The sequence below is a fragment of the Cyprinodon tularosa genome, unplaced genomic scaffold (assembly GCF_016077235.1).
Source record: "Cyprinodon tularosa strain WSP-4 unplaced genomic scaffold, ASM1607723v1 ctg535, whole genome shotgun sequence".
Taxonomy (NCBI): Eukaryota; Metazoa; Chordata; class Actinopteri; order Cyprinodontiformes; family Cyprinodontidae; genus Cyprinodon; species Cyprinodon tularosa.
This window is the reverse complement of record NW_024039269.1, coordinates 391862-417410: the sequence shown is the minus strand read 5'-3', so window position 1 is coordinate 417410 and position 25549 is coordinate 391862. Positions and strand designations below refer to the sequence as shown.

Below are 25549 nucleotides of genomic sequence, written 5' to 3'. Positions count from 1 at the left end.
TAGAGTTTCTACAGTATATTTAATGACAAGGATTATTTTTAGTGTGGCCCACATTGCTGTTGGTTTATTAATGCAAATATGAGCGGTTCTTTTCATTCCTGTACAAACATTTGAACCTTTGACACAGGCTTACTTTAGCCCTTCTTCAACATGTCCGGCACATTCATTGGAACATAAATAAGCCAACTAATGTGGTAAAAGGTCACATTAACTGTGACCCTGAAAGTCTGCAGCTCAGTGAGTCACCAGCCATTACTTCCATCATGCAGCCTCATCGGTTGTCTGGGGGAATCACTCTAACATCTGCACGGCCAATGATGATTGAGCAGCCCAGTAAAAAGAACACTTCTTACTTGTCGGTGGCAATGCAAAAGAAGGAGAGACAGAAAGGGTAACGCTTGAGGGGCCATTGCCTCACAAGGATATTTATCACAGGCCGACCGATCTGTTTTATGCTCAGGAGACTCCCAGACGGCTCCATAATAAACGCTAGCAGGGGATGAAATATTCATGAAGAGTTAAATATGGATCCTAGAGTAGTGGCTGCAAATTGTATTCCGCCAATACTGATTTGTGCAGATGTCCTTCTTACTCCTGCTCCAAGAGGATTCCCTGTTGGCAACAATCGGGGATTTTGGAAAAGGAGGATTCAGTCATGCAGAATGGAAGGAGACACATGTTAGTATTAGGGAGCTCGAAAGAATTTCCAAGTGTTTAAGATGAGCAATTGCAACAGTTAAATGTGCCAGGCTACTTTTATCAATGTTAACTAACTAAGTGTGAAAATGAAATCTTTCTTCCAGCAGCAGACGCTGTTTTACTCCTTAGACACTTCATGCAACATCGATTGCCCACAGGAGACTGAAATAAGAGAGAAACTAAGATTTGCTTTCTCATAAACATTTAAAGCACCTTTCTCATGCAACATGTGTTACAATGATATTCCTTTATTAAAATCATATACTAAGTGGTGTTTTGATTCATTCATGTATCTCTAATGCTACGTTCAGACCGTGAGCAGCAGAAGCAGCAGGTTTACATGCAAAGTCAATGGTGACGCAGCAAAAGGTCCTGCAGCACGTCTGAACAGCTAACGCAGCGCCTCGTGCGCAACAGGCTTCAGAAGCAGCAGCTGCTGGAGTCAGAAAAATTGAACTGTTGCTGCTCAATGCGCCACATTAAGCAATCTGAGACAAGCTGATCTGGGAGCTGGCAGGGAGTCAGACACAGCACTGCTGATGCAGAGCGCTATGATCACTCCTCTGAAACAGTTTAATAACGCCTAAATTAACTTCAAATGTTTCTAACCCGCCCTCCAGCCGCCGCGAACAGTAGCAGAAAACCGCAAAGAGGCGACCGGGTCAGAGAATGCTGTTGAACGGGTGACAGCGCACCGCTGATATGTGGGGGTCTGAGTGGCAGAAAAATAATCTTTGAAGGCAGGATGGTAATCTGGATGAACTGACTGCACAGACCATGTTTTCAGGAGGACTTTCTCTCTTCAACATAGATTCTAACTACTTTCTACCCGCTGATCACAGCTAATATAGCCGCCATTGTTCCAGGCAGAGAAAGGATAGAGTAGCTCCGCCCACCGCACATCAGACCCACTTTCATACCACGCAGCTAGAGCAGAGAAGAAGCTTCAGCCACGCATCAGAACTAAACATAGGAATATCAAAAATGAGCAGCGTTGTTGCTGCTTGCGGTCTGAACATATAAGTAATCTTTGTGAGTTCTGCTTTCTGAGCAGCAGCTCATCTCTGACCTGTGGAGACGTAAAGGAGTCTGCAGGGCAGCACTCTCTTTGTCTTTAGCTAATGTCTAAGTCACGTGTTTGGTGGCCATGAGACGTCCCGACTTTGTTTAGCCCCTAATAGCAGAGTGATATGAGGATGTCATTAAATTAGTACTAGCTAGATGGTAGAGACGGCTTTGCTTTAAAGTAAAGTATTTGTCTTGGGGATTTGAAGAAGATAAATATATTTAATAACAAATTATTGGCATCTGCAGTCTTAAAGGCATTTTTATATCATTTATTTGCCTGACAGGCTGAAATGTCCCTTATCCTGCTTGTTTTCAGCCTTTCAAAGTCACTTATAGGCACATTTATGACAAAATAAGGCCTGGTATAAAAAAAAAAGCATGGTATAGGAAATTGGTTCTCTAGAGCTTTCTCTTTTAAAATCATATTAGAGTGATGAGGTGGGCTCTGTGGCATTAGGGTGGCAACATAACGTGGTTTTACAGGTGCGGGGTCCACCTGTGCAGGTGGCCCCTGCAGTCTCTAAGCCCCCCTAACCAGCACCCCAGTGTTACAGATCGACTAATACAGGTTTTAAAATATCCTCCGATGCAGTTATCATGACATCAGTCAAACCAATGCCCATTATGTCATACTGACGTTTTAAAAAAGAACTTAATATTAATATTTAATATAAGTTAAAATTGTTTAAGTTAATATTTTTTTGTCTCTAAACAAAAAAATGAATCTTTGTTAGTATATGAAGCAAACATTAACAATAGAGAGGGAGTGGTAATGCATGTGCCTCACTTAATGTCTTTTTTATGCCAAAAGCTTCTACAAACAAACAAACAAAAGAAAATAATGGAAAGACAACATTTATAAATACAATAAACTTTTTGAAGGCCAAAAATATTTCTGGCCTTCAAAAACCTTTTTTCTATGATTTAATTTCTTTTTTCCATTGAAGTGACTTTTATATTGATTTATTTTGTTTGTCTCTTTGAGGACATTTCTTTATTGATTGATTTATAAACACAGAAATGTCCCTTTTATGTTAAGGTCCCAAACACAAAACAACAATATTTCAATTTGAAAAGTTGCTTCAAACAAAAACCTTCATTTCTATCAACGGTTTGCATTCAAATCCTTATTTTTATTGACTGAAGTAATTTATTTTATTGAGGATATATTTTTTGATTGAGGCAACTATTTGTGCTTAATTGAATAAAAAATAATCAGATCTACCTTCATATAATAAGCTCTGGATGTAGGAAGTGTCAGCTCCATTCTCCTCTTCTCTGTGGACAAGATTGTTCAGCAGATTTGTTCTCCTTTTATCTTGTAAATAAAGGTTCCTTTTAATGAAAGAAAAAAAAAAAAACCAGGAGAAATAAACAAGTGTAGTAACCTCGTTAATATGGCTTAGAGCCAGTTGGTCAGGCTCTTAAGTGTCACCTCTTTTCCCTTCCTCTTCTTATTTGGGGAAGTCTTGTCTCCTTCTTTAGCCTCTTCAGTCTCTATTCTCTTTTCTTTAGGGTTTTCCTTCTGATCTACAAGTAATGAAAAAAGTATAAGTACAGTTACAAGCTGGGTTGGTAAAAATCTACGAGCAAAACACCAACTGATTTTGTTGCTGATTTTAGGTTTAGATATGAGATCTTCTGATGTTCCCCTAAATGCTAGCTACACGTTGCATTAAGGCAATTATTTCATTTAACAAGGTCTCTGTAGCTGTTGGGGTCACGGTGGTTTTGGACGTATGGTTAGTGCCTGGGCTGCCACACTATAAAGTTACAATTTTAGAAGTTAAATACATCAGCACAGTTAACATCACTGCCAACAACACTGAAACAACTTGTCATGATTAAATTAAAGGTCTGACCCAAAAATGCAGAAGCCTAAGCAGAGAGACCAGGGAAAAGTTTAACAGGTTTATTAAGAATATTGAAATGAGTCCTGTGCTGCACAGAACAATGCTCAACCGGAACTTAAACGGCGAGGGGAAGACACTGCGGTTAGTTCAGGCTCAGTGGGAACTTTCTGTATGGAGTGAACGGAGAAGCTGACAGCCACTCAGATTTCCTGCGGTACTTGAACGGGCTGCGGTGCAGATGAAACCTTTGCTCGGTGTGAAGCTCCAACAACCTCTTGGGGAAAGTGGGTCCAAACTTCCTGTTTGAAACCCCAGCTCAGTTAGAAGCTCAGTTGATCCTTCCAGAGAGAGAAGGTCCGAACAAATCCAGTTTGCAGAATGACTTCCTGCAGAGAGGCAAAGACAAAAAAGCAAAGTTAAGACTAAGGTTGACAAAAACTCAGTTTGACTCAGCAAAACCCAGCTTGGCTAAAGTACCCAAAACTGGCAAACAAAAACTCGGGTTAGACTCTGCTAAACTAAGCATGGCTAGAGTAACCTGTATTGGCAAACACTCTGGCGTTGAGGTAGTGGCAGTCAGCTGCTTAAGTACACTCCACAGGTAATGAGGCAATGAGCTGCAGGTGTGCAGGGAGGCCAAATGAGGACGGGGCACCACCTGGTGGAGGAGGAAAGGAAACACAAAAACAGACCACACAAACTGGATTCCTGACACAACTTCCTTTTTACACATGATCACCAACTTGAAGTGTATCTTTTATAAGAACTTGTAAGGATAGATTAGCATAGATTGTTTTGGAGGAGTTTTCTCTAATGACAATAAATTTAGTCAACCTTCCTTCTTTTTCTGCTGCTGATCACGTAGTTGTTCATTTAAAGGCAGACACACTTACTGGAAGTCGGTGCCCTCAAATTATTCCACAATGAACGGATGCAAAAGAATTCGGCCTGTTGAGACTGTTTCATCTAGATCCAACATTACAGAACAATGTTACAGAAGACTGGTCAGAAATGACAAGCAAGATTACCTTGAATGGCCACTGACTACCATGTTCTTCTTCTCCATCAGTCCTGATGATGAAGTTTTCCGTGTGCAGCCCTGAGTTTAACGGATTCCAACGGTACAACAAATTAAATTAAATTCAGTTTATTTCTATAGCGCAAATCCACAACACATGTCATCTCAAGGCACAAGATCATCCTCTCAGATTGATTCAAAGTTTTTTATCTAAGGAAAACCAGCTGATTGCATCGACTCATTGACTCTTCAGCAATCCCTCACACTAAGCATGCTTGTAGCGACAGTGGAGAGGAAAAACTCCCTTTGAACAGGAAGAAACCTCCAGCAGAACCAGGCTCAGTGTGAGCGGCCATCTGCTGAGGCCCACTGGGGTTCAAGGAGACAGAAGCAGACATAGAAAAAGAAGCATAGATACAAAAGGCAACTGTCAACCAGCTCCACAGGCGGCCCCGTCCAGGAAACACACAGCCAGGCAGACGAGCTCCGAGCCAGCTCCCATGTCAGAGGATGAAGAGAGCACATCCAGTTAGTCACAGTCAGAGAAACAGGACTACACTGGAAAACAGGCCAAGCTCCAACATCTAGAAACAAAGGTGTTGATGGCAGCAGCACAGCTGATATTTCTCTCCAGGATGGAGTCACAGCCAAACAGGAACAGACCAGATGAAGCTACTATGAGAAAAAGCAGAGAGAGCAGAACGTTAGAGATTGAACAACAAAGGCTTGGTTCAGACAGATCAATTAAAGTTTAAAAGGTCAACCTTTCACTACTGTTAGAAAAGGAGCCTTTTGGTTAAGTAACTGTAGACTAGAGCTGAAACAATTATTGAAATAATCGTCAGCTAATTCAGTAATGGATTAATTGTTAACTGGAGTATAGGGACTCTAAAATGTCTTTAACTGACAGAGTGACCGTCTTAGAGCAGCAATTCTATCAAAGTTATATAAAAAAAACATTTTGTATTTAAGGAATATGCTTTTTGCTTTCTACTTTTCAAAATAACTTCACTTAAAACAATCAGTAGTGCCTTTAACTGGTTTGAATGTGAGTAAGCCAGAGAAATCCGTGTAAGTTAGCAGGTAGCCGGATACTATTCATTATTTCCTCTTAGTAATGCTAATCAGAGGGAGCCTGAAGTGACAGATGAGGAAGTTGCAAACCTGAACCACAGGGTGTGAAGAGCTGCGCCGTGTGGTTCTCAGGATTTTTCACGACTAAACCAAAGTCAATGATGTTGACCCTCATGGGCTTTGGTAGATGGTCCTCCATCATGATATTTTCTGGCTTTAGGTCTGCATGAACAATCCTAACACGTTGAAGAAAGACCAGAGCTATGGCCAGCTAAAAGCAAGAGTGATTCTGGATAAACATCAGTAATTAAGAAGAACTGCTAGACTTCATTAAAAAGGCCCAGCGGCAAAAATCCCATGTCTCTCTTTGTACAAGGTTAACAACCTTACCGGCCTTTATAGATTTTCATGAAAATGTTTTTAATTCTAACTTGTTACATAAGCTACAATAACACATGAGGAACAACATATACTTTATAGATCATTTTACATGAAACTGGTACTTTAGGTAGTTTTTTATTTCTCCTTTCAAAACACAAACCAACCTTTTGCAGAACTGGACAGATATTCATTTGTTTCAGGGTCTGAAACTGCCTCAGCGGCAGGAACTCAAATGTAATTACAAGTAGCCTAATAAATGTATTGTGTGTTCAATAGTTTCTACACATCCTTTTTTTTTTGACACGGTTAATCCCAAGTGGGGTGGCGAAGGGTGCTGGTGTCTATCTCCAGCAGTCAATGGGTGAGAGGCGGGGTCCACCCTGGACAGGTCTCCAGTACAATTCAGGGCAACACAGAGACACACAGGACAAACAACCATTCACACACACCTAAGGAGGATTTAGGGAAGCCAATTAACCAGCAGTCATGTTTCTGGACTGTGGGAGGAAGCAGGAGTACCCGGAGAGAACCCACGCATGCTCAGGTAGAACATCCAAACTCCATGGAGGAAGACCCCGGGCCGGGACTAGAACCCAGAACCCTCTTGCTGCAAGGCAGCAGTGCTACTGAGCAGCCCAGTTTCTAAACATTAAACATTTTGTTCTTGTTCTGTAAACAGAATGTATACATAATGTATAAAATTAATCTATTCATGTATGAGAATCATTTAGAACAAAGACTGCAAAAAAAACTCAGAGTGGAGAGTGCTCTGGCTGCCCCCCCGCAACAGAAAAAAGTATTAAGATTTGTATTTCTAAATGATAAACATTTTCCTATCTGTCAAAAAAAGAAAAAAGAAAAAATTAGAAGGAGCATTGCTTTCATTGCTGTGAACAGGTGGATCCTTAGCTGTATGGATTTGGGATAGCAGGGCTGTCACCATCTGGTGAATTTGATTGTTCTGGAAGTCTAGACTAATTCATGTTTGATCCACCAACTATTCTACTTCCTGTCGGATTATTTATTTAGTCATCATTTAGGCAGGCTGATGCAATTGATGTGGACATTTGCAGAATTTTTTTTTAAGGACACTAACATTTCATAAAACACATCCATCCTAATGCAACCCTTAAATGTATTTATGTTTTTATTGCAAACCGACTTGGTAGTGATTTAAAAAAAAAAATGGGACTGAAGAGTAGATTGAGTCAAATCAGCTGATTTTGTTTTTTAAATGAAGCCGGTGTAGGTACCAGATTGACTCGGGGGCCTGCGCCTTTTGATGACGTCACAATACATAATTGTTTTAACGTTTGCACAATTGCGCAAAACATTTTGATTGGTCTGGACAGCTTACTAAAGTAATTATAGCGGGGTGTAGGTTTTATTCGAAAGCGGGATTGCGGTTTGTAAACGGACAATTTTACGAAGAAATTCTCCATGGTCCCTGCGCCTTCCAATGACGTCACCGAATTCGCCATGGGCCTTGCACCTCCCGATGACGTCACATTATGGCAACGCCACTCAAACAAACTACATTGAGCCCGCGGTCTGCATTTGTAACGAGAATAAATAGAGACAGCGGGCGCAATGTAGTTTGTTTGAGTGGAGTTGCCATATCGTTACGAGTGGCGTTGCCATATAGTGACAGGCGGAGTTGCCATATTATGACGTCATCAAAAGGCGCAGGCCCCCGAGTCAATCTGGCACCTACACCGGCTTGCACATCCAACGTTCAGCAAGTTGAGGTACTTTGTGATAACTTTCCTAAAGACCAGATGCTATAAAAGGCCAAAACCAAAAAAAGAAAAAGATGAATGCTTTCCCGATTCATTTTATATAATACAGTAGTTGCCATTTAAAATTTCCCCACTTTCCTTGCTGAGCCCTTGGTTGGTCCAATAAAATAAAAATAAAATAAACTGTTCAATTTACTAAAAGATCATTGTTATACTAAAGGAATCAAGTTTATCCATTACTAAATACAGCTAAATGCATTTTTCATAACCTTTTAATTACCTTTACGTGCAAAAACAGTTTTCCTCTCACCCTTGTCGTTGAATACTGTATGACACATCAGCAACCCTCTGTTGCTATTAATATATATATTTATTTCCTCCATTGTTTCTGTTCTAAAGCACAACTTATCAGTCACTTAGTCAACTGATAGCTAAATGGAACTCTGCCAATGTCTCACAGGTCAGCACTTTGGGGAGATCAGCAGTACATCGACATAGTGTTTGATTTAATGAAAAGGAGGGAGTCAGTGTCACAGATTCAGCAGTCTGTAGGCTGGTTTCCCACAGTGCAGTGCACTCATCTGGAAGCAGGAAGCAAACAAATAATGCCACAAGCGAAACAGCTGGGTACGCTGGGCTGTAGGCAGACACACAGGAGACTCTGGAAAGATGGCTCTGTTTGCAGAAGCAATAACCAACACTGGGCTGTGTTTACAGCAACCTGCTCCAGTCCCCGTGTGACCAATCCTGATTAAAACAACCCACTCCAACCCATTCTAACAAAAACATATTAGATATGTTCTCATTTCATGAATTCTGCAAAAAGAAAATGATGTTAAGAACAGATGTTTGTTTGCTACAATGCAGAGTTTGTAGAAATCTAGCTAATGGCCATCGGAAGTGAGTTCAACATGGTGAAACAAAGGGCTCTGGGAATTTCACTGCCTTTCCCTGATTTGCTTCCTGATTGCTTACGTCTTTAGAATTCAATTAGTACATTACATTCAGTTACAGGCGATCCTGAAATTATTTACCCGTCTGACAGATCAAGGTTCACACTAATCTTTCATTCAACCAACAGGTTCCTCTGGTCGGAAATAAAATAAAGATTCTGTCCCAGTTGGAGTTGCAACCTGAAACTCAAGTAAAATGTTAGAGTGATGGGAAGGAGGCATCAAAGATTGTTGCTCATTGTTAACGATAAATCACAGACATATTCTGGAAAATATGCAAAAAGCTGTTGAGCGGTTATAAGAACAGACTGATTGCATTAGTGGTAATAAGGATTTTTCAATTGCTATGCCATATAAAAGGTATGCCAATCAGGTTCTCTGGCAACTAGACGGACTTTTGTAGCTCCTCATGGCGCCTATAAAACAACTCAAATTATATCTAATATCCAAATGTCTCAGACTCTCACTTTCCTACTTAGCCTGCTTCCTCCCGGACCATCTCTAGAGGTGCGTCAGCCTTCCGCCATCCAGACAACAACCTTTAAAAACAGCTCCCCAGAAGGGAGGGTCTGATACCACCACACTACATGAGGAAGAAGTAAACACAGCTGTTTATGACTTTTTCAAAAGCCGCTTCATGCCATCCGAGAGCGACAGTAATTTCTTACTGTCGGTTTTCCAAAATGGGTTGATAGTGGTGAAATATATGAACTAAATTATGAGATGTCTCTAGATGTTTACATTTGCAAACCGACGCAAGCATGAGCTGCTGCCTGCTCACCATTTTCTGCACGGTTCCGTCCACGTAGGTACAAATTTTCTTGGTGCTCCGTGCAGAGATTTATGACATAATTTTGGAATCCCAAAATGATGTCATAAATCGAGCTTTAGTGGAGGCCAGGTGTGTCTTGGTTGTTCCATATTTGTCTGCCATCCTCTGCCTATAATCTGGGATGCATCTCTTCCAGTATATCCTGGGGGAGCCCAAGGGTAGGGTCATCAGTGAGACATAGTCCTTCCAGCATTCCATGACATGTCACCTACAGTAGGCCTCCTTCTAGTGGGACATTCCTCCAGCCATTTCTGCTCAACATGAAATCCTGCTTAATGCATCTAATGTTTGATTTTCTGAAAAGTGCATCAGCAATGCGCCTCTGATACTGCCAGACTAGAATCAGAAACCTACCCAACCTTCAGTCCCATGTATTCTCCAGAGTCTTCAACTAACTCTCTAATTAGTAAAATTGTTTTCAGGATGCCATCCTTAACAGCGTTCTTTGTTGCACTCTATTGGCTTGATTGTCAGACTGCAACAGCTTCGACTGCACTTCCCCTCTCTTGATACCATGTCCATCTGTCATGTCTTTACTTGGTTCCATTCAAACCACAAAACACATACCATTCAGATTTACGCAGGTGAGGATTCTCAGTCATCCAGGTCATAGTCATTCCAATAGAGTTAAAAAAAACAATCCACTGGACTTTGTTTTGTTGGACATTTTGCTTCCCATCCAGGAAGCTTTTTCAATTAAAAATGTCAGGTGTGAGTGTGTATGGGAAAATTGTTTTGGCTTAGAAAACATGCAAACTGAGCTGGACGAATGGGTTTGACCCTTGGAAATGGGCAATCGTTGGGTTCTCTGTTAGCCTGCAATACCCAACACCTGTCTATGTCTCTGAAAGGGGTTTCGTTAGAGGGAATTGTTGGCTTGGCTGACATTAGAAAATGTCGCTATCATGTCATCAACACTTTAAATCCAACATAGAATCCATAAGAGACATTTTGGATAAGTTTGTGTGTGTTTGGGTATGGGGTGTGTATGCTGTTGGGTGCAGATGGTGGTAAATCTGTTGTATATTAGATGGTAAATTATAAATAATATACTATAAATTTGTATCATCACTGCTATTATTTAGATACTTATTGTCATTATAACCTCCAGATACATGGCTTAGAAAGTTGTTTTTTCTTTTACAGCTTCCCTCATACTGCCAGTATGCTATCTGCTCATTTTAAGAGGCGAGACCAAACCTCTTTGCATGTCTTAACATTTGAACAGCTTTCTTTATAGCTCATCCACAATATTCCAACTTATTGACAGCACAAGAAAAAAAAATGGAATACATGGTTTCCTTTATTTTGAATTTTGGAGGATTGGATCCTAGTGTTGATCTGTGGTTATCAAGCAGGTTTTTTTCATTTTCTTGTGGTGTTTTTGAGCGGTGTTCAGATCTCTGTTCCCTCAGCAGGCCACCGTTCAGCCCCAGAATATAAATGATGTTGACCAGCTGTTATGTTGAAAGCTCACATTTCATTAGCGGTGTATTATGCAGCAAAACCTGATCAAACAACTCGACTTCAGTCCAGGAGGCTTTTTATATGGTTTTATACACTCCAGAGATCAGGGCAGAGCATGTTAACTTTAACGTTGATATTCAATCAAAAATATAAACATTCTAGAACATGTTGGTCTGCCTTCCTCCTACCTTAAAGATGAAGTGTGTCTCGTCTTTCAGCAGGCTGTCTCTCTTACTGTTTTCCAAGGCTTGGTCTCAGAAGTTAACGTCTTTGTCCAAAGATTGTGTGAACTTGTAAACATTTCATTTTAAGAGCTGTAATAATGACCTTCTGGCATAAAGAGTCATTTTAGCTTTGCCGTTATTCAGGGGTTTTAAGTTAAAGTCAGACTGGAATCAGTTCACCATGCAGGGACTCACCTTCTAAGACCAAGGATTTATGAATAGGAAATAATATACTGCATGCTGTCTTTGTGTTTTCAAAAGAACATAAAGCTAATGCTCCTGCCATTCTTTAGCATTAAAGAAAATGATTAGAGGTAAACTAAAAAGAAGCCAGAGCTGGTCTCTAGTATGATTTATTGGGACTGTCAATAATTATAGTTTTATAAAAAACCCATAAAACGTTTTACAGGAAAAAAAAAAAAAAAAAAAAAAAAAAAATATATATATATATATATATATATATACCACAGACAAATAGAAGAAGTGGCTGATATCAACAAATCCTACCAGTGGCTGGAAAAGGCTGGACTGAAGGACAGCACAGAGGCACTAATCATGGCAGCACAAGAACAGGCACTCAGTACAAGATCAATAGAGGCCAGGGTCTACCACACCAGGCAGGACCCCCGATGCAGACTGTGCAAAGATGCCCCTGAAACAATACAGCACATAACAGCAGGGTGTAAAATGCAGGCAGGAAGTGCATACATGGAACGCCACAACCAGGTAGCTGTCATAGTGTACAGGAACATCTGCCATGAGTATGGGCTGGAAGTCCCAAGGTCAAAATGGAAGACACCTCCTAAGGTAGTTGAGAATGACCAAGCTAAGATCCTATGGGACTTCAAGATCCAGACTGACAAACAGGTGATGGCTAACCAACCAGACATCGTGTTGATCGACAAACAGCAGAAGAAGGCAGTAGTGATAGATGTGGCAATCCCAAGCGACAGCAACATCAAGAAGAAAGAACACGAGAAGCTTGAGAAATACCAAGGGCTGAAAGAGGAGCTAGAAAAGATGTGGAAAATAAGAGCAGCAGTGGTGCCAGTGGTAATGGGAGCACTGGGGGCTGTGACCCCCAAACTGGGAGAGTGGCTACAGCAGATTCCAGGTAAAACATCAGAGGTCTCTGTCCAGAAGAGCGCAGTCCTAGGAACAGCTAAGATACTGCGCAGAACCCTCAAACTCCCAGGCCTCTGGTAGAGGACCCGAGCTTGAGGATGACACATACCACCCCACCAGGGGGGAGAAAACAGTTTGTTATATATATATAGTACTTGTATTTTGTTAAAATTCATTTTCACTTAGTGAAACTTGGCTTGAGTGATGCTGTTTTCACGCATAATGATTGTTCTACATGATTCCAGTTATATCATGAAGTGCTGCAATTTGTCCTGCAACAACAAAAAGCAATATCCACAGGATATTGCAACCCGTGTAAATCACAGGTGGGATGTTGTTCTTAGGCTAGCAGAGAACACATCACTAGCAGAGAGGCTAGTTTTACTAGCTAGTTTTATTGTTGCTTTAAAATACATCTACAGCTCTGATTTCTTTCATGAAAAGGTGTTGAGTTTATCAGAAGTGTTTCAAGCATCAAGACTAAGGAATCTAATTATTAATGACTGTTAAAATCCCTGGAGATGTGTCCTGTATGCTTGTAAATAAAATACTGCAGACGAGGAAATTCTCTCACTGTGTGCTGCTTTAGGCAATGACTGACCATCAGAGATGATAAAGAAGAACACGCTGCTCAGGATAATTTTTGTGTTTAAGAAATAAAGAATAACTTAGATGGTGTTTTTATGATTGCTTCTAATTTTTAAGTTCATCACTTATTGATATTTAGATTCTTGGCTGTATTCTCAACCTGAAGCAGAAGTAGAATATTTAAAAGCGGTGAAAAACACAATTACCACAAGAAGTTCAAAAGATAGCGGATTCCAGATTAGTTACAAACATTTTTAAAAACATAATTTGTCCTTTGTTTGTAGCTAACAATGATGTCACATTTTAAATCATATTTTCCTGCAAGATAAAGACGTTTCTAAAAGAAAATCCAACAGAATGCATTAGAGGAAAGAAGAATTCTCTGGATATCTTGTTTGTGAATGAATGAAAACATTGATTTTCACCTGTTAGCTGTGTCACTGTGTGATGTGGAGGCTGCAGCGCCTCAGACTGGAAGAACATGAGGAGAGTGGTGAGAACAGCAGAGAGGATCATGGGGGCTCCTCTTCCTTCCATTAAAGACATTTTATCCCAGCGCTGCATGTCCCGAGCCCGTAACATCATCAGTGACCCCTCACCCCCCCACTTTGTATACACTCTGTGTTTACAAAATGACAATAAAGTTGTGTAAGTAAAACAGATAGCTTCTTGCCAGGGACCCCCTTTGTAATGTCTTCTTTTTTTCCCCAGCATTTTATTGTCATTCCACTGTCGCAAGTACAGAGCAACGAAATTAACTCCATGTATTTAACCCCTCACCTTGGAGAGCAGCCGGCTGCCATTGAGCGGAGCCCAGGGAGCATTGTGGGGTTAAGGGTCTTGCTCAGAGACCCAGAGTGGCAGTCTGTGGGAGTGGGTATCCAAATCAAAACCTCAGGATTCCAAATGCAATGCCCTAACCACTAGGCCTCCACTCCCCATGCAGACATTACTGTATTGTCACAGACAATAGCTAAAAATATACAAAGAAAAATCATTTTCAAGTGTGAGATCTTGTTTTTCTTTATTTTATACCTATTTAGGGATTAGTACATTTGCTTATTATAAGAATATTTATAAAAGCTAAATAAAACTGGATTATATTCACATTTTTAACAAGGTTGATAATAAGAATGGAGCAGAATAAATCAAATCTTATTCAGGTGTGTGTGTGTTGGAAAGGCTGGGCTTAATGTCTGACAGGACATGAACTAAGTACAGATATTTCCCAACAACTTAAGGATAAAATCTGGAGCTGCTGTAAATAAAATCTAGCAGCATAGTGTAGTTTTCCATGTTTTCCATGAGAAATAGCTCTAAAACCAGGGACCGCTGCAAATGGGTCTTTTTATTAATGGAAATATGTCCAAAGTGAACCGTTTTTTTTTTTTCTGTTCTTTTGTTTCAGGTCTCATTCGGTTGCAAGAACTAATAAAAGCACCATCTCGGTACAACATTCGCTTAAAGATCCGGCAACTGCCTGCAGACACAAAGGATGCCAAGCCTCTATTGAAGGAGATGAAAAGGGGAAAAGAGTTTCATATCATCTTTGACTGCGGCCATGAGATGGCTGCTGGGATCCTGAAGCAGGTATGGACTTTGGCTCCACACACTGTGTGCTGCTGCTTCCATGTAAAATGAATGAATGGAGCTCTGAGAAAGCAGCAGGGGGTCGGCTTAAAGCCAAGGCTGTTACACAGTTTTCTCTGCAATATGTGTGAGTTATTTTCTTGGAACTGGATCTGTGATCTGATATAAACTAAAATGCCACCAAAAAAAGTTCTGCCGGAAGTGACTTATCTGCTGATTTTTTTTTATTATTATTCCGTTTTTGTTTCTCTGTTCAAGATCATTTGCAAATGAAGAATACAGCAGTAGCCATTCAAAATGGCCCTTCCTAGTCAAAAGCCAGCCGAAGGGCAGCTGAATGGCAGCAGAACCCCCATAGACGTGCATATTTTCTTACTCTGACTCCACCCTTTCACCGGATCACAGGGTCTGACCAGGAGATGGTGTTTCTCTTTAGATCTTAATGTCCACATCATGAGAGAGTATTTTATTATAAAGATTGATGTTTTAAAAGAAATTGTAGGGGACCAGCCAAGGACCAGCCAAGGGCCCATCAAGGAAACTGTGGAAATGTTGAATGGCTACTACTGTAAATGAGGGAGTAATCATTCAACATTTAAGTAGCTTCCTTATGATTGACCAAATAACTGCTGTTTCTGAGATGTCTCACATCCTTAAAAGGACACCTGTTTCTCAGAAAGTGATCAACCTCCCTGATCCCTGAAACTACTTTTGCCTTAAAAATGTCCCTTTCAGTCAATTATTCAATTCCACAGAGTCAGATGTCTGCATATCTGTTGATTTTGATTTTAGTTCCTCTACTAACCCATTCTAGTAAGCAAAGCCAAGAAATAAAATCTGTATGACAACTAATATTTGAAGCACAGGGAGAACTAAAAAAAAATTATACATTTCTGTAAACTTCTTTCTATTGAGTTTTGCTTGGTGAAGCCCACAATTAGCTTCTTCCACTGGTGTTCTGAGCCTCTTTTTGTGTCATACACTGTATTTTCGCGACTATAAGGCGCATATAAACGTCTTTTTTTCCCTCAAAATGTGCGGCGTGCCGTATAGTGCGGTGCGCCCTATGTGTTTTGTTACTGCGGACGTTGTTGAGACCAACATGAGAACGTTAAAGGGGGAAGTGTGGGCGTGGATTGGCTGCCACGTAAATCGACAGAAACTGCCACCTATGGTGATTTTTAAGAAAAAGACTTTGCCTAAAGAGATGTTTCCAGCTGGAGTCGTTATTAAGGCAAATGAAAAAGGCTGGATGGATGAGGAGATGATGACAGCGTGGCTGAGGGAGGTGAATGTGAGGAGACCAGGGGGTTTTTTCCACTCATCACCATCGCTGTTAATCTGTGACTCCATGCGTGCCCATCTCACAGCCGATGTGAAAAACATGGTGAAACAAATGAACGCTGTGCTCGCCGTTATTGCGGGAGGTCTGATAAAGGAACTTCAACCGCTCAAGATCGGTGTGAAGCGGCCGTTCAAAGTAAGGCTGCGAGCGGCGTGGGAGCGATGGATGACAGACGGAGACCACAGTTTCACGATAAGTGGAAGGCAGCGCCGGGCAATTAATGCCACCGTTTGCGGATGGATTGTTGATGCTTGGACTAACGTGTCTGCTGGCTCTGTTGTTCAAGCTTTCGCGAAAGCCGGCATTATTTCTGAGGAGCCGCCCGGCACGGAAAGTGACTCTGACAGCGAAGAAGGGGAAATTGGCATGTCTGATTTAGCGCAGCTGTTTAATTCAGAAACAGAGGATGATGACTTTGATGGGTTTGATTAATACTTTGTAATAAATACATGAATAAAGCACAGTCATACTCAGTTTTGCTCCCGCTCTATTTTTAAATACGCAGTAGAGGTATTTAAACATAATAGAGGACATGTACCTGTATATAAAAACCACGCCCTATAATCAGTTGCGCCTTATGTGTTTGTTAAATACAGTAATGGGACACATAACTGAGACTGCGTCTTTAAGTCTTGAAGGCGTCCTTAATTTTTTCCTCCTTCCCAAGTTAATGTGCATTTTGGTGCTACTCATAAACCCAGAATTTTCCAGCCAAACAAGAGAGCCATAAACTCTGTGAGGAAGGATCCAGTAACAGCGAAAGGGGGCCGTGAGAGATTTACACAGATTGGGAGATATTTGACCTTCTCCTCTGCTGCTAGAGGAGCTTCAACAGGAGTTCAGGACTTCTGTCTATAAGGCTACAGTCACATAGCAGCCTGAAGTGACCCGAATCCGATTTTTTTTGCCATATGAGACCTGTGTCTGATTTTTTTCCAATGCAACCCAGGACACTTGGCTCTGTGGTCCTGAATCCAATCCGAATCTGATCTTCAGATGCAACCTGTGTCTGAACGGCCAGGTCGCATTCATCCGACCTGAACGCTATTATTACTCAACAAAGGTCACTATTTTGCGTCTTGCTACTCAGAAGCAGGAAGAAATAAAACAACAACCATGAGAGGCGATGGTGAGGAGAGCAGTCTTTTTTTTTTAACCATCTTGGAAAAAATTTAGTTTTTAAGGTTGGGAAAGATCGCTATATGTGCTCCAGCACTACCATCCATGTTTACTTCCTTAAACGCAGAGCTTGTGAGATGCTTGTGACGTCATTGCGTCCTCTACTACTCTACTACACATGCAGGACACTTTAGTTGCATGAATGCAGTTCACACAAAAGATCACGTCCAGGTCGGATTATGTGAACGGCAATGCATAAAAAAAAATCGTTTTTTTACAAAAAAAAAACATCTGAATTTAGCATCAAGGCCTGCAGTGGCCCCCAGTGACACAGTTCTACATCCCAACCATTTCCCTGGTCTCTTTACTCTCTACCAGCATGGCCCCCAGGATGTCCCCATTGCCAGTTCATCTTTAAACCTGTGCCTGATTACTTACAATATGCCTACATTTTGCAGCTGTGTAAAAGAATATGCTGGATCACAGGACAAGCTCAAACAACTTGTAAAAAACTTGTAGAAAAAAAATTCCTATTAAAAAATTGGGGTTAGAAGAATTTCAGTCTCACATGCTTTGTTTTCTCTAAAGTAGTCAGTATCACAGCAGAAGTGGGAATTACTCTGAAACTGAATCACTTCAGTACTTAAACTGCAGCCCAGTTCATCTTCACAAAAGCTGCAGCCATAATCATCTGTGTATATTTTCTATCTTTGTGGTGAAAAATATGTAGCCAGGCAATTTCTTTTTGGATAAAAGCCATAAAAACAGATCTTTGTGTTTCTGGTATAAAGCAGAGTTGATGAGAAATTATAGCTTTCTTTAATATTTAGTTTTCGCTTTTAAATGCTATATAGAAAAGTTGACAGATGATGACAGTAAACTCTGGAACATCATTGAAACTAAGCAGGTCTAAACTTTCATGACAAAATGAACTTTTTATATGTGACTCATTGTTGTTTAGGAACCTTTTTTGATTCATTCTTATATTTTTGAGACGTCCAAAGAAAGAATGAATTTACTTTCACATGCTGATTTCCTCCACAAACGGTGAAAGTTGTCACAGTTTCTCATCTGACACCGGCAGCCATTTTGCCTCCATGTATTAAATCAGATCTAACCTGTGATCCATGGTGGTTTGATGAAGTTCACCGCAGGTAGAGCTTCAGTAATCCAGCACAGCCCCCACTAGATGGCCCAGAGCCAAACACTCTCACAGTTGGATGATAATAGAATAAGCGGATTTTACCACCACAGCCGCTTTCATAGGGCTATATTTTCAGATACATTATCCTGGTGAGAGGCTGGATGCCTATATATGTCAGCCGGAGGACTTATAATGGTTTTCTGAGCTGATAAGAAATTATGGAGTACATCTGCATGGAAGCATCCATATTTGTGTTTTACCAGCTCAGAGACAGTAGATCATAATAATTAATAAATAAATCCACAAATTGAGGTTTTATCATTTCATTATTTTGCACCTTTTTACCCTGTAAGCTGCTGGTAACCTTAATTTCCAGAGGGAGTCTTCCCAAGGGATCAATAAAGTACTGTCTAAGTCTAAGTCTACCTTGGTTATTATGTGGTTCTAGATAGAAAGCAGACAGACCTCCTCTCAGCTGAACCCGTGGCTCCTCCTGGCGGGTTCCTACCAGACAGGAACCATACTTTGCACAAAATTGGTTCCTATATACCAAGGCCTGTACACATATAAAGATGGTTGTGTTGCATGACTGATGGAGATTAAAGGGGGACTTTAAACTATAAATAATTTCTATAAACTAGACATTGAAATCACAAGCATTAAAAGCTGCAGTGTTATTTATACATGTGCTGGTGATTCATAACGATACCTGAGGGTTTGTTACACAGATTTAAAACAAAAAAACAATTTAAATCTTCTTTCAAAGTCTTTGCAATATTAAAAAAGGTTATCTCATCAGATTCCATCATCACCAAGCTGATGAGTACCACAGACAAAAACATGAAGATTTGAGGTCATCTGATTACCAGTGGTGGATGAAGTACTCAACAGTATCACTTGAGTAAAGGTATTGATACTCATTGTCAAATCTCAATCAACTGCAACTAAAAGTTACTCAGTCAAACATAAACTCAAGTTTAATGATTGAAGTTGTGACTTTTGAAAATACTTAAGTATTCAAAGGTACATGCATTTAAGAATATTTCAGAGTTCAAAGGACACATTTAATTTTCTAAAATCAGTACATGTCATGATCTTTATCTAAGGTCTGACCCCAAGATGCAGAAAGCCAAACAGAGAGACCTGGGAAAAGTTTAAACAGGTTTATTAAGAGAGTGGTGATGCAACCAGTGCTGCTCTAAGCACTAGGGAGTGAGTCCAGTGCTGCTCTGAACACTGCTCAACAGGGACTGAAAGGTGAGGGGAAGACACTGTGGTTAGTTCAGGCTCAGTGGGAAATTTGAATCTTAGAATTGGAGGAAAAGGTTGCAGATTCACTTCTCCAGGGAAAGATGTCCTTTATGGAATCCAGACTGAGAGGATTGTACTGTACTTGCTTGGAGATGGGTTGACTGGGTTACTCAGACTGCGGTTGTTCCCTTGTGAATGGAGAAGCTTACTGCCACTCTGATTTCCTGCAGTACTTGAACGGGTGGTCGTGTTGAAGAAACCTTTGCTTGGTGTCAAGCTCAAACGACCTCTTGGGGAAAGTGGATCTAAACTTCCTGTTTGGAACCCCAGCTCAGTTAGAAGCTCAGTAGAACCGTCCAGAGAGAGAAGGACCGAACAAATCCAGTTTGCAGGATGACTTCCTGCCGAGAGGCAAAGACAAAAACAAAGTTAAGTCTCAGGTTGACAAAAACTCAGTTTGACTCTGAAAAAACTCAGCTTGGCTAGAGAATCCAAAACTGGCAAACAAAAACTCAGGTTAGACTCTGCTAAACTAAGCATGGCTAGAGTACCCTGAATTGGCAAACACTCTGGCGTCGAGGTAGTGGCAGTCAGCCGCTTAAGAACACTCCACAGGTAATGAGGCAATGAGCTGCAGGTGTGCAGGAAGACCCAATGAGGACGGGGCACCACCTGGTGGAGGAGGAAAGGAAACACAAAAACAGACCACACAAACTGGATTGCTGACAGTACAGTTCTGTAACTTTCAGAACCCACCTGATGTACTGATGCGTAGAACCACCTGCTACAGATTCCACACCACCTGGAAAGAAGTTCAGCATAAAAATGGCTCAAATAATAAGGACAGATTTATTCCTTTTTAAAAACACACCAAAAAGAAAACAGTCTTGATTCATTCTCATATTATGAAATAGAGCTTTAAGGTTGAATCTTTTCAGACAAAGAAACTATAACTCTGCTTTGAGACTCATCCTACTGAACAACTTTGTCACCTGGCAAAAACACCTTAATACATTTATAAACTGAGTTTCTCATATTTGTGAGTCATTAAATCTCTAAAACAGTGGTGCCTATATTCAGTCCTAAAGGCTACTATCTGCCATGATGAAATTACATTTCAAGAAAGAAAAACAACCTTAGTGGATTACAAAACTAAAAGGAACAAGGAACTAGCAGCCTTCTGGAAATGCAGTGGAGTGAAAGTTAGAAGTACGCCTGCAAAAAACTACTGAAGTAAAGATACTCAAAAAAGTACTTTACAGTAATCAAGTAAATGTAATTTGTTACTTTTCCCCACTGCTGATTTCTATAAACCTTTATTAGCGTTGTGACTCTGGTGTTTGCTGCTGCATGTTGGATGGACTGGTCCTGCTGGAAGACCTTTCAACTGGGAGAACCAGGAGGAGGAGAATTTTCAAGGAATCCCAACATATCCTGGCCCATGATGATAACTGGTTTATTTCTTTGTTCTGACTCTTGAAGGAGGTGGTCACATTTTCCTATAGCTCTGCAACTCCCTGATCTTCCTGATCTGTCCTTGCCTTGGTGTGTCTTGTCTTTTCTGAGCTCTCTCTTCATATCACCTGAATTCAAACAATGGATCTGGTCAGCTGGTCTCTCAATACCATTTGTAGAATTTTCTCAACTGGACGACATGGAAAAGAGGACCCTTCCTGTCTTACTGGGACATACTTGGTGTGATACACCTTTGACTCATGGAAGGTATGGATGGTGTGTTTTACAATGTTCTCAGTGGAAGATATAGAAGATGCATGGATTTTTGGATTTATGATACTCTGATTTCTCCTGTTTGGATTTGGAGGACACCTGATGTATCTACAATTACAGATGATGTCTGTGGCAATTTGGGCATTGATCAGGCTGCCGGCAGCAGTTGACACGAAGGCTGTGAATGAGCAAGACCTGGAGCTCAGCCGTATGCTGGGTGCAATTGTACGCAGGCAGGCTGTGGTGGTTGAACTCAAAGGGGAAATGGGATAATATCTTGGATGTGCACGCTTGCTTCAATGCAGAAAAGCCCAACAAATTCAGAATATTGGATTCACCATGTGGAGTCCATCAAGAGAAGGCTCCAAGGCTGATGGTAAATTCTGTGCAGCCTGCTCTCAAAACAAAAAGTGTTATTTTGGATTCGGCCTCCCCCTTATCAGAACTCCCCTGGATGCTATGGCGGAAGGGCCCAGAACTGCCGGCTCCCCTTCTTCAAGGAGGAGGGGACTCCTGGTGGATGTGTCCAGAACTGTAGCGCCAGTTGATAAACTTTCATTTAATTAAGGACAATGGCCTGTGGACAGCGTTCATGGACAAATTGAACGCACTCATTCATACACAGACAACTGATGCTTAAATGTCAGATGGACTTTCATGCGGCTCCAGCCTCCTATGTTTTCCTTCTGCTGAAATGTTTATCTCGTGTTACATGTGCTTTTTTGTGCTGAGGTGTTTTTTTGATGTCTCAAACTGTATCCTGAAATATGTAAAATACGTTTTCCGCCAATTCTTCCCCATTGTGGCTCCTGTCTTATCACCAGTGTTGGGCACCTTACTTTGAAAAAGTAATTAGTTATAGTTACTAGTTACTTCTCCCAGAAAGTAACTGAGTTACTAACTGAGTTACTCCACAATAAAAGTAACTAGTTACTAGTAAAAGTAACTATTGCGTTACTTTTGCGTTTCTCGCCCCCGTAACCCTCACCACCCGGCCCCCACCTTCTCGCCGTGTGTTTCCAAAGCCAGCTGAATAGAGCGGACGACAAAGACAAGAACCTGCAGACAGTTTAGCACTTATTGCAACTCAACGTAAATGACATCAGGGGGGAACGCCATGGGAAGTTTTTTAACAGGACATTCAGATCTGGTGAAATTAATAACTGGGGGTGTCTAATTCTGAAATCCTGTGTGTTTGGGTTGTTATAGATACTGCAACATCTATCTATCCATCTATCTATCTAGATGTATACTCTGTGTGTGACATAAAATATGGATCTCCATCCCTGCCACAAAGGCCATCAAATAATGTTTAAAATAAAAAATACAGTAGGTTGAGAAGGCAGAATATCCATCCATCCATCCATCCATCCATCCATCCATCCATCCATCCATCCATCCATCCATCCATCTATCCATCCATCCATCCATCCATCCATCCATCCATCCATCCATCCATCCAGATTTCTCCCTTTCTCCATACAGGCTATCATTTCTGGCTGTTGTCAGGTTAATCATTTGATCGTTCACGCTCTCCATAGTTCTCCTGTGGCGCGAGCACAGGGCGACTGTTGCACGCCTTTAGCGAGCATGCGCGTTTTCTGTCCTTGCGCGGTGACTCATGCCGCCTGCGCTGTGCGGAGATGCAGAGGAAACCGTATGTGATGGTGAAACGCAGCTTGACGTAACCGGTATTTCCATGTGGAAAACGCTGTTTTGCTGCTGGAGTCATCCTCACTCTCCATCTCTCTGTGTGTGCTGTACGTTAACACCCGCCAGCAGAAACACCCACCTACCCAACTGACAGACGGAATCTCACTATTCATCAGCCATTCTCATCCTCCCCTCTCTCATGACAAGGCGCTCACCTCTGGATGACCTAAAAAAAAAATCTTTAATAGCTCTTAAACAAAAGTAGCACAAACAATATTTTTTTCTGCACAAATCTGCACTAACGTTGCACTAACCATTCAGTCTATTTGCAGAGTTTTTTGACGTGGGTGGGGTGTCAGCTTCACGCAGCTGCGCACGAGTCCTATCATGATAAAAGGTTCATTGTGCGACCTGAGTAACGCGCAGTAACGGGGTGTCTGCAATGGTAACTGCGTTATAGTTACAGTAAAAGTAATTAGTTAGATTACTCGTTACTAAAACAAGGTAACGGCGTTAGTAACGCCGTTACTTTCAACGCCGTTAGTCCCATCACTGCTTATCACAGAGATAAAGGCAGTGAAACTGAAAATTACAATGTAAATATTAGTTGACAATAAAGACATTAATTGATTGATTTATTGATTGATATGTTAGACTCCCAGGAGTGAGGTCCTTGATTTTGGCTCCTTGAGGTTCTCTGTCCTGCCACCCTTTAGATGTGGCTCTGCTTCAAAACGCCCAAATCAAATAACCAGGTCATTAGCACGAGTCTAAGAACCTTTTCAGGAGGTGTTTCAGCCCCTTGATTCAGGTGTGGAAAAAGATTCCCATCTAATAGAGATCAAGGAACAGAAGTGAGGAATGGTGCCCTAAAGCATTGCTATTTGATCTTTGTACTGGGTCCAGTAATAGGGGACAACGTGCCCCCCGTCCTGTTTAATTACAGTTGGGAATCTTCATAAGGGTTCTTGAAGTAGCCTGCAGGTATGTGCTTAAAATAATCAACAATTAATTAACTCTGTGCCTGCAGCCATGTTTAGGATCGACATCATTCTGCGAACGAATCTGTAGGTTGGAGATATCAAAGCGAATTACCTCCTGCTGTCCTGGATGGTATGTTTAATTCAAACCAGTCGATGTATCAGATTGTCGACCTGCTGCCACTCACAGCTCTTCCTTTCTGTTTTTCACACCACTGTTACAACCAGACATGATCTACCTGCTCACTAAAACATCAGATTCCGCCTCACTGTACAAAGGCACAGAAAAGCCTCTATTCTCCATGGCTGCCATTGTTAACAATGAGATGGCATTGATGAGCTGGCTCATTTAAATACTAATTTACATTCACCAAGTCCTGGTGTTGACCATTCCTCGTTAAAAGTGAAGGGGTAGTGGGCAGAACATGAGGCAGAACCAAGTGATTGAATGTTGAGCTGCTGCTGTGATCTATGAAGGACAGCTTCAGGATGGTGAACGTCTGCATGGTTTTATAAACCTGGACTGTTTGACATGATAAACCCAAAGCCCGTTAAAAGAGCATCTTTTTTCATGCTTCCATGGGTTTTAAAGAATCTTTAAAAATCGGCTGTATTTGCACCGTTACTAAAAGTCTTTTATGCCCTAATACTTTAGAAACATGCTTCTTGCTTTTTACATGGGGGCCATGAAGCAATCTGGAAGCTGTATCCATTCCCCCCTGGCCGAAAAACCTGTTTAAATCCAGGAACAATGGGCTTTCAGTGGCAGTGGGAACAGCCAGCTGACGCGAGTCTACCCAGGTCAAACGACTCGGAAAGCGACCCGGTTCTGATCTGCATGCCCCGCTAAATTATGGGGTACCTTTGAAAGCAAAGTACGGACATCAACACACCGCGCCATTCGCTTCTGATCTAATAAGCAGAATCAACTCTGTTTCCATTGGGTAAACATGGAGCAGCTCTGCTGAGAGGAATTCAGACAGATAATAGGGAGAAACAATAAAGCAACTGACTACACCCTCGCTTTCTTTCATGTTGCTCTCCATTGTTAACTTTCCTGAGTTCTGTCACACTTGTGACATAATCAACGTGAAGCCAGCGTGATGATGTCATCAGACACGCAGCCGAGGGGGACAAAGGCCACACAGCTGCCATCGCAGGGTTATACCAACTTTTATTGCCAGTGGGAAGGGAGCCTAACCCCTTGCTCACACTGGCTCCGGTGCGGTTACCGAGCCGACGGAGACCGCAGCTCCCGCACACCCCCTCTCACACCGCCCTTTTGACTGCGGTGCGGTGCGGCTCCGGCAACAGGTCCGGAGATTTAACTCGCGAGAACAGAGGTTCACTTGAGTTCACGTAACTTCATGTAACTTCACGCGATAACACGGCCCAACTAAGGATATTTGCGAGAGCTTGTTGCGGAGGGCTCCGGCACGCCGCAAGGATAGCTTTCTTGCGGAATTTTCTGCAGCGCCGGAGTGTCTCGGTAACCGCAGCCGGACAGCTCAGCAGCCGGTGAGAGAGGTTTATGTCTTTTTAATGACTTGGAATCACTGCGGCGCCGCACCCACCGCACCGCAACGGTAAGACCGGAGTCGGTGTGAGCCGGGGGTAGTAATGATGACTATCGGGTCGACCTTTGATTGAAAAACATGTGTTAACCTGCTATTTTCAGTGGGAAAGAGGCTTTAGACTGATGTACTTATCTAAGCAGT

General features: G+C 41.6%; 1 protein-coding gene across 4 annotated transcripts in view; it reads left to right on the top strand.

Annotated features, from left to right (window-relative positions):
- The window catches only part of LOC119796101 (glutamate receptor ionotropic, kainate 2), a 439480-nt gene that overhangs the window by 164055 nt on the left and 249876 nt on the right, over nt 1–25549 (top strand). For all 4 annotated transcript variants that reach the window (XM_038304508.1, XM_038304507.1, XM_038304505.1 and 1 more), the window contains one exon: nt 14430–14611. In XM_038304508.1, the coding sequence (XP_038160436.1) occupies nt 14430–14611 (182 nt within the window). The remainder of the gene's footprint in view (nt 1–14429; nt 14612–25549) is intronic.